Source organism: Patiria miniata, unplaced genomic scaffold (assembly GCF_015706575.1).
Source record: "Patiria miniata isolate m_02_andy unplaced genomic scaffold, ASM1570657v1 HiC_scaffold_9, whole genome shotgun sequence".
Lineage (NCBI taxonomy): Eukaryota > Metazoa > Echinodermata > Asteroidea > Valvatida > Asterinidae > Patiria > Patiria miniata.
This window is the reverse complement of record NW_024037076.1, coordinates 13,936,868-13,951,665: the sequence shown is the minus strand read 5'-3', so window position 1 is coordinate 13,951,665 and position 14,798 is coordinate 13,936,868. Positions and strand designations below refer to the sequence as shown.

At 38.8% G+C, this 14,798-nt stretch overlaps 1 protein-coding gene across 4 annotated transcripts; it reads right to left on the bottom strand.

Moving 5' to 3' along the window:
* Window positions 1–219: 219 nt before the first annotated feature.
* LOC119720623 (alpha-N-acetylgalactosaminide alpha-2,6-sialyltransferase 3-like) lies at window positions 220–14,366 on the bottom strand. 4 transcript variants are annotated; one of them, XM_038190374.1, is made up of 6 exons: window positions 14,186–14,366; window positions 12,407–12,648; window positions 4,928–5,408; window positions 3,114–3,523; window positions 2,202–2,309; window positions 220–1,466 (listed from the first exon to the last, which is right to left on the bottom strand). In XM_038190374.1, exons 2-6 carry the CDS (start codon window positions 12,418–12,420, stop codon window positions 1,274–1,276), a joined length of 1,206 nt encoding a protein of 401 aa, XP_038046302.1. In that variant the 5' UTR covers window positions 12,421–12,648; window positions 14,186–14,366; the 3' UTR covers window positions 220–1,273. The 4 variants fall into 4 exon arrangements, with proteins under 4 accessions (XP_038046302.1, XP_038046299.1, XP_038046301.1 ...); XM_038190371.1 differs by having other exon boundaries at window positions 4,928–5,410; window positions 12,464–12,648; XM_038190373.1 differs by lacking the exon at window positions 12,407–12,648 and having other exon boundaries at window positions 4,928–5,410.
* Window positions 14,367–14,798: the final 432 nt, after the last annotated feature.

Here is a 14,798-nt window from a genome sequence, read left to right as displayed (position 1 = left end):
CTTGCCCAAAAAGTGGTGCGGCGACGCTTTTTTTTTTTTTTTTTTTTACCTGATTTTTTTTGCCTCGAATGTCGGCTGATGACTGCAAATGGTGGCCGACTAAACTTAGTGCAAATATATGGGAGTCCAGAGAGGCCACATAAAGCTTATTCTTGATCATAACCCCATCCAAAAACACGTTAAAATTGTGCAGCAGCAGGATTCCAGTCAAACCAGTGAGTTTAGCGGTTTTGAGACATCATCTTTCATCGAAAAAAAAACTTTTTCATTTGGCCGACGCGCATGGCTACGGTGACACGCGCGCATACCAGAAACCAGAGAATTTTTTTTTTTGGCCTAACGGTTAACTGAGCAAGAAGTACTGGTACACACGTTAGAGCTGTGCTGAGCAAACCGAATATTCTAATGTTGAATCATCAACCGAATATCCAAATAGCAGTTTTTCGATTCCAAAATTCGAAAAAATGCAAGCAGCATCAAGAAGATGATGAAAAACCGATGTCATTTTCATCATCAAAGTTGCGTGTTTTTATTGGTTGTCAAATGCCACGCTTTTTGTCCAAAACTGCTTTTGCAGAAGATTTGAGCGCTTCCGTGAGGAGATAATCTCAAATTTCTTCATTAAAATCATTCAAATATCAGCCATTCCGCTACCTGTTCTTTATATCATGCTAATAAGCTCTATGTCAATTTTCGACAAGTGCTATTGGTTGAGAGCCCGTCATGTGGCCAGTTTGACACAGTTGATAAAGACCGGCTGGCAGGTCTTAAACACTTTTCCAGTGTCACATGAAATTTGGACTCCTATGAAATCCGGTGCCTTTTACCGTTTTATTGGTTGAACGTTCACAATCCTCATGTAGGCATGCGCAATACTACTGAGTCGGTATTTCATAGTCCTAAATTCACACTACACCGGCACAGCTGCATTCTGCGCCACATTGCGCAGTACACGCGACGCACATGCCAATCTCCATATTAGGAGTTGTTTATGACTGCTCACGAGAGACATACCATAGGGGTGTTTAGAAAAAAAACGAAGTAAACTTGTTGGACAAAATTGTTAGAAATTTATAATTTTTGACTTGTTTGGACTTTTAGACCGAAAAGTATATATTTTTTGACCGAAAAGGTATTTATGAATGGGAATAAATATTCAAAAATACACAGCCCTATTACATAAGTTAAGGTTACCCCTCCAATGAATACATGCCATTTTATCACCAAGCTTGTATTATTCAAAGGAGGAAAGGGAGGGGGGGGGGCCTTGCGATCATCTGGGATTCCAGTCCGGTACGTGAAAGTATATCGGTGGTTGTTCCAGCGCCCATCGGGCAAAGATACTCTTCTCCGTTATGAAGCGGTGGACGCCTTTTTTCCCCTTCTCGTTAGCTCTGTAGTAGTCGCACTCTTTTCTGCCCTTCCGGTCGTAGTAGTGGTAAGGAACATTTTTGTTGGTCAGGTTTCTGTCGGGAAAAAAATTGAATTGCATCAGATTGACATGCAGTGGACGTAAGTATATTTTTTTTAACAAGAAATCTTGTACTTTATCCATACGATAAAAACCACATACTGGTATAAATACATATGTTTGTCTATGGATCATTCTATAAATTTGGGGTCCATTTTTCCCCATCCCTGTTATACCTGACATCTATGATTCTGATTCTCCTACTGTCCGAACAGTCACAGACAGTCAAACAAAATCAATCCTGACATGCCTTTTACACAGGCTAGTGACCAACAGTCAGATCACATTCCAAGCAAGCACTGTGATTAGTCAAATTCAGTCAACAGACACAAGCAGGCACGTGGTAGGCACAGCTGGCTTATCAATCAACTACAGTCAAACATAGCTGTATCGAGGTACATAAACTCTCACAGCCAGTCAATCCTGCTTCATATGAAGGCTGGGAGCTCTTAACTGTTAAAAACAGTCACTTGATTGATTTTTACTGAAAGGACAACTTGGCACAGAATGTATGTTTGCATAGGAGGGTTACTGAATAGCAAGCTACATGTACCTACCTCAAAAATATATAATCATTTGAAGCCGCACTTAATGGTACTTGAATGGCAAATTACAAAGTACCACTGTAACAGGGACACGGAAAATGTGAGCTTTGCACCATAAATTTAAAGAATGACTGGATTTTGATGGAGTTGGGGTGGTTAGGGTTAATTACCATAGAAATACTCACTGGCAATACTCGTCGTTAACCATGCCATACACGTGGATCTCGTCACACGACGCGCGGGCCAGGACCATGGTGAACCATCCCGTGCTCAAATATGTTCCAGAGCCCATTCTATCAACAGATAAAGAAATTTGAACACTACAGCCAACACAGTCACACATCACAACTCTTCTTTACCAAAATAAAACAAATAGACATTATTCACGGAGTATCCTGAATTTATTTTGTACAATGTAACCTGTTGAATGGGATGGTGCCAGACTATGTTACGATTGGAGTGCATTTCAAGCCTTACTTTCAATTATTTTTCAATCTGGCTAAAAAGATAAGATTATGTTTAATCACAAGTTTAAACTTATTCATCAGAGCAGACTGGTAATAATTTTGCTTTTATTTCATTGCTTTCCTTTCTACTCGCAATTTCCAAACATGAAGAGTTTACCTCGCTTTCAATTTAATATGGCTGACTCGTGAATAAAGTCTATGGGCTCCGTGCGCCAATGAAAGAGGGCGCCCTTTTACCTAGCAAGGACATCCCATGGGCGAGACATTTAGCTGGTTGACGCGCACCATTCATTGGTGTCTTTTGGATTCACCCAAACTATAGACCTTTATCATGCTGCCGACATTTCAGTCATGTTCCCTGTATCCCATTACAGTACTAAATGATGGGTTTTCTGCGCAAAAAGGAACCAGACTATTTTCCCTTCCAGCCTCGCTTTGGTTACGTTGATTTGAATGTGACAATATCAAGACGGCCGCAACATGATAATGGTCTATTGTCAAACAGCACGATGCATGTAGTTCCATAATATGCTTGAAGTTAGTAATTCTGTTTTTGAAGTTATCAATGAATATTCAAAGCTACATGCAGATCATACATATTCATGAGGTGTATTTACTACCACCGCTCACCTTGGCTTCCCCGTTTCCGCTTCAAATATCTCATCTGCTTTTGCCATCTGCTCCTGCGTCAGATAAAAAAACCCAACTTTTGGGAACTTCTGCGTTAAATCCTTCAAGTGTTTGTACGCGTACCCCTTCCCGTTGGTCTGCATGGCCTTAGACGGTCCCCAGCCTACGACGTACCGGGAGGAGCTATCCTGCAGTAAGAACTTGCGTTTGTTTTTGAGGTTTGGAGTGGCGGCGTGGCCGACCACGCGCACGGTGGTACGCGAGCCAACGTCCTCTTCGTAGCTGGGTACCGGCGCGTCGTTCATGCGGAAGATGCAGTCGGCTTCGTCGATCAGGTAGCCCACACGAGACCCGAGGAGCTGACCAGAGCTGGACACCAAGGCACACTGCATGCAGTGCAGGTTCAATTTCTGTAGTGCAAAATGGAAAAATCAATCAACTTTGTTGGGAGAAACAGATCCAAATTTCATTTCATTTCATTTCATTTAATAATTTCGCAGGTCAAATTTACAAACAAAAAAAACAAAAATAATAATATTACAGACAGTATAGACATAAAAAAAGACATAGTTTAAAAATTACACATAAAACCTTATAAAAAGACTTAAACCCTTACACCAAGATTTTGCACGCCCCTGCGAGATTGCTTAAAAGTGAACTAAATCACTGTCAAGTAGCTCTCCCATAGCATGACTAAAAACACTATTTTGCAAAAACACAAACATTATAGCAGACTTACACTATAACACATAATCCCATGGGCGAAAAGAAAAACCCTTTAAAATAGCACAAATTCCTGAAATTAATGTAATGATTTTATATATTGCACCATATTAACAAGAAAAAGTAAGGAAAACACCCCAAGATAACTTAAGTTCTAAAAGAAAAAAGAAAAAAAAGAGACCATGCAAGACAGACAAAAAATCAAACGACCGACAAACAAACCCCCACCTGACAAACGTAAGACGTGGAACTGGACAACAAAAAAAAAAAAAAAAAAAAAAAACAACCAAAACAAAACAACAACAAACAAAAAAACAAACAAACAGACTCCAAAGACAATCCAACAAGAAACAAATGACCCCAGACAAAAAAACACACCTCCGAAAGGAAACAGGCAAGAAGCGAAAACAAAACAAAACAGACAAATTCACTTATCAAATGATTTCATTATTGTTGTGATCAAACAGGTGTAACAGATGGGGACTGCATTGAAAAGGCAATGTTTTTCAAGTGTTTCTTTATTTTTTGTAAATCTTTAAACATGTACATAAACTGTGTATGAAGATGTTGTAAATTTTAGGAGATGTTTGCTTTATCAGGGTTTTTGGTTCTGTAAATCCATGCACATAGATTCAAAGCACCAAGCTGTAGATGTATGACGAGGATGGACATTTTACATGTTTTAGGAGTTGTTTGTTTTTTCAGGATTTTTTTTTGGGAAATCTACTACATGCAAAGCTTCAAAGCAAGAAGCTGTGCATAAAGATGATGGAAATTTTAGGAGCTGTTTGTTTTATCAGGTATTTTTGTTTTGTAAAACTATATACATAGGTTCAAAGCACGAAGCTGTAGATGTGTGACAAGGATGAACATTTTAGGAGTTGTTCGTTTTTTTTAGGATTTTTTGTTTTGTAAATCTACATGTACTACATGCATAGATTCAAAGCATGAAGCTGTATATGGGGAGGAAGGACATATTTTTTTTGGGGGGGGGGTGTGAGGGAAGGAGGGAAAAAAGAAAAAGTTGAGTAAGAGAAGAGGTTACTAGTTTTCCAGCAGCCTAGAATTTTTTCTTAGACAATCTCCCGTACCTTTTTGGGATCCAGCACAGATATGTAGCCATGGTGAGTGTACAACGGATCTGGCGTGGCGTTCACTGGCAAAACACCGTCGATCATTGAGACTCTCTGTCTTGACAACGTTCTGACGTCACTGGCATTGCTCAAGTCGTGTAAATTCAGTGTCTGATTGTGGCTGCCGGTGTCCAGTACCGTTGCATTTTTCTCCTGTTTTTTGGTTGGCAGAGGTCTCGTGGTGTTGGTTTTTATGGAACCTGAATTGCGGGCTGCGGTAACTGTCCTTGTATGTGACCCATTGGTTGTTTTGGATCCTGCCACTGCATGGGACATCTCTGTTAGTCTGTGCTCCTGACCGGTCACCGACAGTATGTGCTCAGTGAGTTGTTTCCTGGAGAGTGTCTGGTACCCAGTGTCCATCCCGATGGTGTTGACATAAATGGCACAGATGGTCAGGGCGGCGAATGCGAACCCGATGCACACAAGGAAGAGTTGCCTCTGTAGCAATGAAGGGATAAATAGTTACATGAAATGTTAAATGCGGTTAGATGTGCAGCACTAGACCGACATATAACAAGAAAACAATTGCCCCCCCCAAAAAAAAACAGAGCTTGCAAGCACACATTTTTGAAGCATTCTGGCAAAATTACACGGAACTGGGCATAGGTCATAGTGGATAAAACTGCAAAAAAACAATGGTGGTGACTTTTTTTTTATTTCCAGATTTATTGATATTTACAGTCTTTGATATGTCTACTACACATATTTTACACATACTATAAAAAATGTGGAATAAAGGTGTTTTTAAGGAAGAACATTCGGCATCTTTCATACTCACGACTACAAAACAGTCAAAACGTGATGGCCTTTTTCTCGATATTTTACTTTTTTGACATGTTGATAATTGTAAACTTTAAATATCCATAAGTCTATTTTTGTCAACGGAATGTCCGATTAAATTGCAACAAACAGCACTGCAAAGAGAATTTTATTATCTTTCCTAATATCCACAAACTCTCATTTTGATCTTTGCCTCGTTGTGTCTCATTTTGCCAGTACACCTCGCCTTTTTGGGTCAAACATAATTATATTGAAAAACTAGATATATTGAAGAACTCGGGTCATTATTATCTTATCTTCTCACAACCTACAGGGTAGGGCACATTTCATCCTACCAATGTATCAAACTGGGTGCATGACATCAGCAAAAAATGCTCATTAGGGCTCAGTGCGATAACAAAAATATGCAGGGTTAAATTTGAGTTGACCTTGACGTGTATGAACTTGACCCAAGCAGACCTTCCATTTCTACATGTACTCGACCATGAAATCTACACATACCGGTAGACAATGCAAGTCAACTGTTTTACCTTTCCCTTTTCCCCCTTGTATCTTTGTAAAAACCAAGTGGGCAAATTTTCTTTAAATAAAATGTGACTGGCTCCACAAAAAAGGGTATTATGTTGCAAAAAAATGAAATTGAGTTATATACAAGGTTTGAAAGCCCACAACATAAGCTTTCATTTTAATAGAGCTCCATAGCCCCTCCCGTTCTGGAGATACATGTATGACGATTTGCATATTAATTACTTCTTTGGAGCTCAAATTGTACAACTGAGAAAACAGGCTTTGAAATAGCTGGCTTTTGTTGTAGAACAACAGAACGATGCACACAAAATCGTTGTTTTTGGCATTTTTGTTCATCAAAACCAACATTTCTGTGAATGTAACCTGAAACTATGGTATTAAAGATGTCATTCATGACAAAAAACAAAAATTACATTTTGACGAAATTTGCACCCTCTCAACATTGAGCGGGCCATTACACAATTACTGTGGAGCCGGTCACAAGTAATTTGGGGGGGGGGGGGGGGCAAATTAACATTTTGTGGTAAATGTAAGTGGTTAAATATTTTTTTCCCCAAAACAGTTTGATATCATATAACCTTTTTTAAAATCTCATTTTAATCAAAGACCTGTGCCTTCATTTTGAACAAGCTGTAGTGACAAGCCTTTCAGAAGCAAAAAAAATCAAATAATTTTTATTGCAATTTTTGTCTGGGATGTACATACATGTATGGGCTTTGCAAAAAAATGAATGTTCCATTTTGGCAAAGAAATTATGGGTACACAAATTATAAACGTGTGGCCCTGCAATTAACAAAGATTAAAATCCTCTTCTTTTTTTTAATTCTGCTTAAAATTAACAAATGTACAGCTCGGAAACTATTACACCGATTGGCACTGTCCGTTAGACCAAAAAAAATTAAAAATCTGTCTCTGGTCAGACCGAAGTTCCGGAATTGATGCAGCGACGCGTTTTTTTGGGTGTTTTTTTTTTTTCAAGCTTGAACTGTACAGACAAGGTGGGTACTATTTTGCTTTTTTGTGTCCTCATTATACATTGGTGTCCTCCATAATTTGCCTTGGTGCCCTTTATCATTTGCCTTGGTGCAATTTCCCCATTCCTTGGTGCTCTTCGCTGTTGTACCTTCCGTGTTCATTTGAGGAAAAAGAAAAGGTTGACGCGCATGATTAAAATCGACGCGCGCTGACCAGAGACCAAGGTATTTTTTTTTTTGGCCTTACCAAAGGTGTTTTGACCTAACAAACATTTACTGGACGTATAGGGCAGTTGCCATGCCAACAAGTCAACAAGGCAGTTAGTAATTATGAGTCTATTGATCGGTTTCACTTGTACAAGGAAACCTGACGTCATCAGGAACAGGGGAGTGTGGTCTTATTATTCTAGCACATGTAGTTCTCTTCAATAATTCAGGTGGAACAAAATTGCTTCTTTTTCTGGTAATCATGCACACGTGTACATGCAGAAAAAAATACAAACGCAATTGGTCCATTACAAAATTTACCAATGCTCAATGTATTCAGCATTCACCAACAAAACAAAATACATATATGGGTCTACCCGATGTTCCCCAATTCCGATGTTCCCCAAAATCCTTAGGATTAGGGTTAGGGTTAGGGAACATCGGTATTGGGGAACATAGGTATTGGGGAACATACATGTAGGTCATGTAGGTATGCACCCCATGAAAACATGGTGCAATTCATCATATCTGCTGCATGTTCATTTATTTACAGGATTTTCTGCGGTGGAACCTGTTATATGATGCAGCCATGGGCGTCGCCAGGATTTTTTTCTAGAGGGGGGCAAAACATAATTTTCCCAAAAAATTCTTGTATTTCTTGACATATTCTCGATTAATCAGTTTTAGAGGGGGGCAGGGACATTTTGCCCCCCCCCCCCATTAAATTTACACCACTATGACTTTGCGCCTCTTTTTCTTTTCTTTTTTCTCTTTTTTTTCCTTCTTTTTTTTTTTTTTTTTTTTGCTCCCCCCCTCGCGACGCCCATGTATGCAGCAACCAATCAAGAAAACATAGCTGACAAGTACGCATGAAGCAGGAATTTTAATGGGCTCAGGGAAAACTATTTGCAGTGGGTTCAAGAGAGACTGTAAACTGGGGAGTAACAAGTGCCAGGCACATGTATGAGCATATGAGGAATATAAAAAAAACCTACACAATTACAGCATACTAGGTACATTTTCAAGGGGGAACTGGCAAATTATTGGAATTGATTCAAATATAATTTGATATCTTAAACTTACAATACGCTGCAACAAATTCATGGCAAAATATGTTAGGAAGTCCTTTTTTGAGAGAGAGAGAAACAATTAAAAAAGGTATACATGTATTTAATACGCTTTTTGGGAAGTCCAGGTCATCAAAGTTGATGGCTTCTGACAAGTGCTGCAGAAACAACTACACTGAAAAATTGGGAGACTAACAAAATTACTGGCTAGATAGCTCAGTTGGGAAAGCAGGTTCAAACCCAGTTCAGTCAGCTTCTTTGTATTACAAAATGTATATCCTAACGTCCAGAAGAAAACAAAACTGCGATAGTTTGTTACTGGTGCATCTAGAGATCAAACTTTTTCTAAATTTTTCTAAATTTTAGTCATGAAAGTTCCATACGTATACTGGAATATATCTAGCTTTAACTTTAATTGAAACGGCAATTGGGCATGAAATTGCAAAGGTGCACGGAATTGAGCTGGTACTTCGAGTGGGTTAGAAGTCCCAGAATTTACGACTTTCCACTGAAACTGCATTTGGGTGTAAAATTGCAGAGGTGAATGGAGCTGCATTTATGAGCACAATGATATACTCTCTTTGTTTCAATGCGTGCACTTGTTCTGTGCATGGTGACTACATTTCAATTTAGCAGTTTAGAGGGGTGATAAAAAAAACCAATACATTTTATAGTGTGCATCAACTGATCCAATGGTGATGGAAAAAAACAAAAATTAAAAGGAACTTCCCTAATGCATTTGTAATGTGTCCTCCAACATTTTCCTGGTAGGTTGACAAAAAAGGAATTAGGCCTCATTAAAACTTTTTTGTAAGCCAGGTAGGCTGGGATTTAGGCCGAATAAAAAAAAAACATGTTTCTCGTCCGGGTTTTTGAAAAAAAGGAGGAAGAGGGGCTTTTTATTTTTTGTTTTTTATTTTTTTCAAGATGGCCGCCATTTTAAAATTTCCTGCAACCGTTGGTGTTTCCACTGTTCAAAGGCACTTTTAAAATGAAAGATAAGTTGGACAAGAGAACTGAACATATTTACAGTGTCATTTAGAGTTGTATTGGTCTACAATGAACAGTTTTAGATGTATTTGCTTTAACCGCCGAATTTGTGGACTTTTTCCGGTGTTTTTTTACTGCATTTAAAAAAAATAAAATAAATAAAAATAAAAAAATCTAGGCGGCCTCCAAAAAGTAAGCGGGCGGGGACGAGAAACATTTTTTATTTTTTTACTTCGCCTTATATGAATATTTTGTACACGTTTACAATTTGTGCATGTTATTCTGGGTTTCTTTCCTGGTACAAATGTACATTGGATGGCATGAGTACCCTTGAGTAAAGTTGTGTTGGTGCATGCAAGCTGGTGTACATGTATGAATTGCTGTTTCAAGTCTGTCACATGCAATACCAATGATTCCCAACAGGGAACAAAACGTTGCCATGGAGAGACAGGAGAGACCATGTTTCAACCGCAATTCGAACAAATGTTCGTAGACAACATGAGGAAATTTTTTGATAGATCGGGGTATAGCATTCTGCCGCCTCACAAAAAAATACCATCTTGATACCAAAGAAAAGACAAAAGAAACATACTCGAATAATACGCTTAAGAAACTACTCAGACCGGGCAAAGTAACAATTTTAAGTGTCCCGCGCCCATGGCGAATTTGTCGACCGTCTCCCACAATGCACTGCGGAAAATGGACTCTTCGTGGCAACCTGTTAGTGGCGCACTGTATTGGGAATCGCCTGTATTGTCATAACTTCCATCATATTGTGCATGCTACATGCTTTATGAGTACCGGTATATTGTCCTGATTACATTATGCATGCTTTGTGCACATAACAGAGTACCATATTTGCTAATTACTAATACTACATAAAAAGTTATGCAGAATCTCAATAACATGCACAAGGTCATTATGCACTTGCTCGCATGTCACGCCTCACATTCACATCACAATTTTACAGTTATTAAATAAATACTATCTTGATACCCCCAAAAAAGAAAAGAAAGATACTCGAATAATAGTATACACTTAAGAAATTACTGAACGGGCAAAGTAACAACTTTAAGTGTCCCGCGCCATGGGGAATTTTTCGACCGTCTCCCACGATGCACTGCGCAAAATGGACTCTTCGTGGCAACCTGTTAGTGGCGCACTGTATTGGGAATCGCCCGTATTGTCATAATTTCCAGCATATTGTGCAAGCTACATGTACATGCTTTATGGGTATATTGTCTTGATTACATTATGCGTGCTTTGTCCATAAAACAGAGTACCATATTTGCTAATTACTAATACTACATACATTTATGCAGAATCTCAATAACATGCACAAGGTAATTATGCACTTGCTCGCTTAATATGCCTCACATGTCTCACCACATTTTTACAGTTATTTAATTTGACTTAAACAAAAAAAGCTTGAGCGTTTGGACTGTGTACTGTTTGTGACAGTGTTCATGAATTCTGTTAATAAGGTAATGCTAATAAACAAGAATTCTTAACTTGGATTCCTGACATTAAAAGACATGTTGATGTATTTAAGTGAATAGAACAACTGCATTCTGACGTCTTGTCACTCCTTACATCACATTTTATGTATTACACTAGAACAAAGACAAAAACCAAGAGTTTGGGGGCTTTGAACTGTTTGTGAAACTGTTCTTTCTTTCCATTATGTAATGCCAATGAACAAGAATTCTTATCTGGTATTCAACAACTGCATTAGACTTCAATAGAGACTGCTAAGATCATAATAAAACAAAAAAAGTCAAGTTGGAAAAAAACAACATGTTTGTATTGGTATTTGCAAGCTAAAATTCAGAGTATTTATCGTGTTTCAAAGAAGGAAATATACACGGGTGCCTAAATCAACAGGAAACACATTGATGTGAAACAAGAGATAAAAAGCTGTCGTCCTTGGAGACCAGGAACGAGCTATCAATTTTATTATTAATTATTTGTATATCATCCTGACCCAACATCAGACATAGTCTGAGCGGATTCGCTGATTAATTTGGCAAGACCCTGCCTCTTGACCTCCTAGATTTTGACCAATCAACGGGCGCTTCCTATATATCGGGTCTTTGGTCATTCACCCGTTTGCGCGTCATAGACAATTAAAAAAAAACCTGTGTCACGTGCTCTATATCATGTTACACAATAATGTACAAAACACTGCATTTGAATTGACCAATCAAACCATTTAGTCCTGATTTGGAAATGAAATGACGTCACGATTTAGTAAAGTCAACTCCGATTGGCTGGCGCGCGGCTTGCATATATATCTGCATGTCTGGACATATCAGACGTTATACAGGAGACTCTTGGCTCCGTGGATAACGGGTGATACTCAGACTAGCATCAGACTGCTTGACAGCCTGAAATGACTGTGTGATGACTGTCTGAAAAGACTGCAATTTTACAATCATTATGCACGCAGTAATCCATTGTAATGTTTCACTTCATTTTTAATACACACGTAGGCCTACATGTACGACATGTGCATTCTAACCTGGACTCGTATTTTGATACCATCTAAAAAAATCCCACAAGCTGAACAAATTAATAGTGTTGAGGGGAATAATATTTGACGAGTGCATATTTTGTACATGAACATGTGTGCGTGCACATAAAATATTAATATCAAAATTCAAATGTTAACAATAGTGTCATTGAAATAATATCTTGATATTGATTAGTTTGAGTAACTCCAGCTGACATGCTCATAATCATTCACATGTGAATGATTATGAGCATGTCAGCTGGACTTACTCTAGACCCGTGAACGTTGCATACAACGCCACGTTCACGGGTCTAGAGTTACTCAAGCTAGATCATCAAACATCTCACCAATCACCAAAGTCAACACAATGCCATACCTAATGGTCAACATTCTAAAGACACTCAATTCCACCCGATCAACTGGAAAACAGCACCTTTTTGGACAGAAATTTGAACATCTTCAAGTCAAAGATAGACCGGGAACCAAATGATCTTTTCCTTGTGGCTAGTTCATCACCAATGACGCCCGCCGGATGCTGAACAGCAGATGTATCTCTCGGCTCGATGAATTGCTAGTCAACTTTACAAAGTCGCTCCCTGCACCTAGGACATCCGCTACCTATGATAGAATCACTTCAACTGATCATGCTTAAATTCTCCACACATGATGAATCAAACATAACACTTACAGAACTAAACACTTTAGTGCTGCATAGATACTAAAACAATCAGATTCAGAACCATCTAAAAAAAAAACACAAGCTGAACAAATAGTGTTGAGGGGAATAATATTTGACGAGTGCATATTTCGTAACAGTACATGAACATGTGTGCCTGCACTTGTTTGGCTTGCTATATGTATGTACATGAGCTTGTGTATATTTTGGGGGAAGAGGCGGGGAGGGGGCGGGGGGAGGATGTGGGGGGGGATGGACACCATCTGACTTTATGAGGCACTGTTCAAAGCCGATGATCTTGGACACAACCGGACACTAGGTGATGGACATGTTTTGATACCATCTTAAAAAAAAAGAAGCTCAACAAAGAGTTGACGACATTTGATTTGTGTCAGCTGTGAGGGGGAAAAAAATTGATGAGTGCATATTTTGTAACAGTACATGAACATGTGTGCGTCATGTACTTGACTATTGGAGACACTGTTCAAAGCAGATGATCTTGGACACAACCTGACACTAAGTGATCGACAGACTCAAAATTTTGCAAACACGATGACAATTTTGCAGACAGACTTGCTGACACAGTGACAGAAAACGACAATTGGGGATGTGACGCCTCCCACATCCTTCTGGTGGTGCCTCTGAGAAAAGCCCTTGTTCCTTCAACCAGTCAACATGGTCAATGATTTACTCTGTTACTTGGTTGGTGGTCCTCCAAAATATTCCATCTAGGGAATTTAAACATTTGGAACCAGACTATCAACTGAATTGTTCTCGGACTTTATTTCCCAAAATTTACAAAACAGATAAGTTTTACAGATTTTCCTACATTATTACGCTTTATTTCAACAAAACAAAAAAGCATTTATGAATGGGAATAAAGGAGTCATGACTCGGTCTTAACGGCCGTTTAAAACCTTGCAGGGTCTTGGCCGTGATGACTCGCAGGTCACAGGTCATGCAAAATCTATCAAATCAGAGCGTAAATTCATCAGCCTGTCCCGAGCGAAAATAACATCCAATAAAACATTATTAAAAATATTAATGTCATTAACAATGATGATCATCAAATACTTCTAGAATAGAAGGTGCACACGGGGTGCGTTCTAATTTTCTATTATAAGTTCTAATTCTAGAAGTAATCGTCAAAGTACCAATAAAACATATTATAATTAATAGGCTACTCTTTCATAAAATATTAATATCAAAATTCAAATGTTAACAACAGTGTCATTGAAATAATATCTTGATATTGATAAGTTTGAGTAACTCTAGCTGACATGCTCATAATCATTCACATGAGCTAGCTGGAGTTACCCAGCCCTGAATTTTATCATTGGGTTGTCATTTAGGACAACCCAATGATAAAATTCAGGGCTGGGTAACTCCAGCTACACATGAGCATGTCAGCTGGAGTTACTCAAGCTAGATCATCAAACATCTCACCAATCACCAAAGTCAACACAATGCCATACTTACTATGGTCAACATTCTAAAGACACTCAATTCCACCCGATCAACTGGAAAACAGCACCTTTTTGGACAGAAGTTTGAACATCTTCAAGTCAAAGATAGACCGTGAACCGAGCGATCTTTTCCTTGTGGCAAGTTCATCACCAATGACGCCCGCCGGATGCTGAACAGCAGTTGTATCTTTCGGCTCGATCACTGATCTCTATATAAAGACTGGATAGCGGATATGCATACAACATTCACACAGTAGACTTTGCATATTGACCAATTCGCCCCCGGTCTCACGAAGATGGCCGCGTATATACGAACGTTCTACGCGTAAATACGCGCGCTTTGTATCAACAGTTGACGCGCATTTTGGTCACGTACACATATTATGATGTTCTAAAAAGGACACATTTCCGTAGTGATTATTATTTCAAAAACGCTGAAAAAGTGATTTGCGGCATTATAAAAGTAACCACGACGTTAGAAAAATTGTAGTAAACCTTGGTCAGTTGGTCAGTGGTGGTGGCCAAAATATAAGTCAAGTGAACCGCGACGTTACAAAAGAAATCATGCTGTCTATAAAGACGGTAACTTGTCCTTTGTAGATCACCAGCCGGTCTCACCAATATGG

Bases quoted from the DNA above. Each gene is read 5' to 3' on its own strand.
- LOC119720623 (XM_038190371.1), bottom strand. From the start codon at position 12,487: ATGTTCAAATTTCTGTCCAAAAAG. The intron at 3,524-4,927 runs GTACGGGAGATT...TTTGCACTACAG, and splicing joins CTGTGCTGGATCCCAAAAAG to AAATTGAACCTGCACTGCAT. The intron at 1,467-2,201 runs GTGAGTATTTCT...TTTTCCCGACAG, and splicing joins GTTAACGACGAGTATTGCCA to AAACCTGACCAACAAAAATG.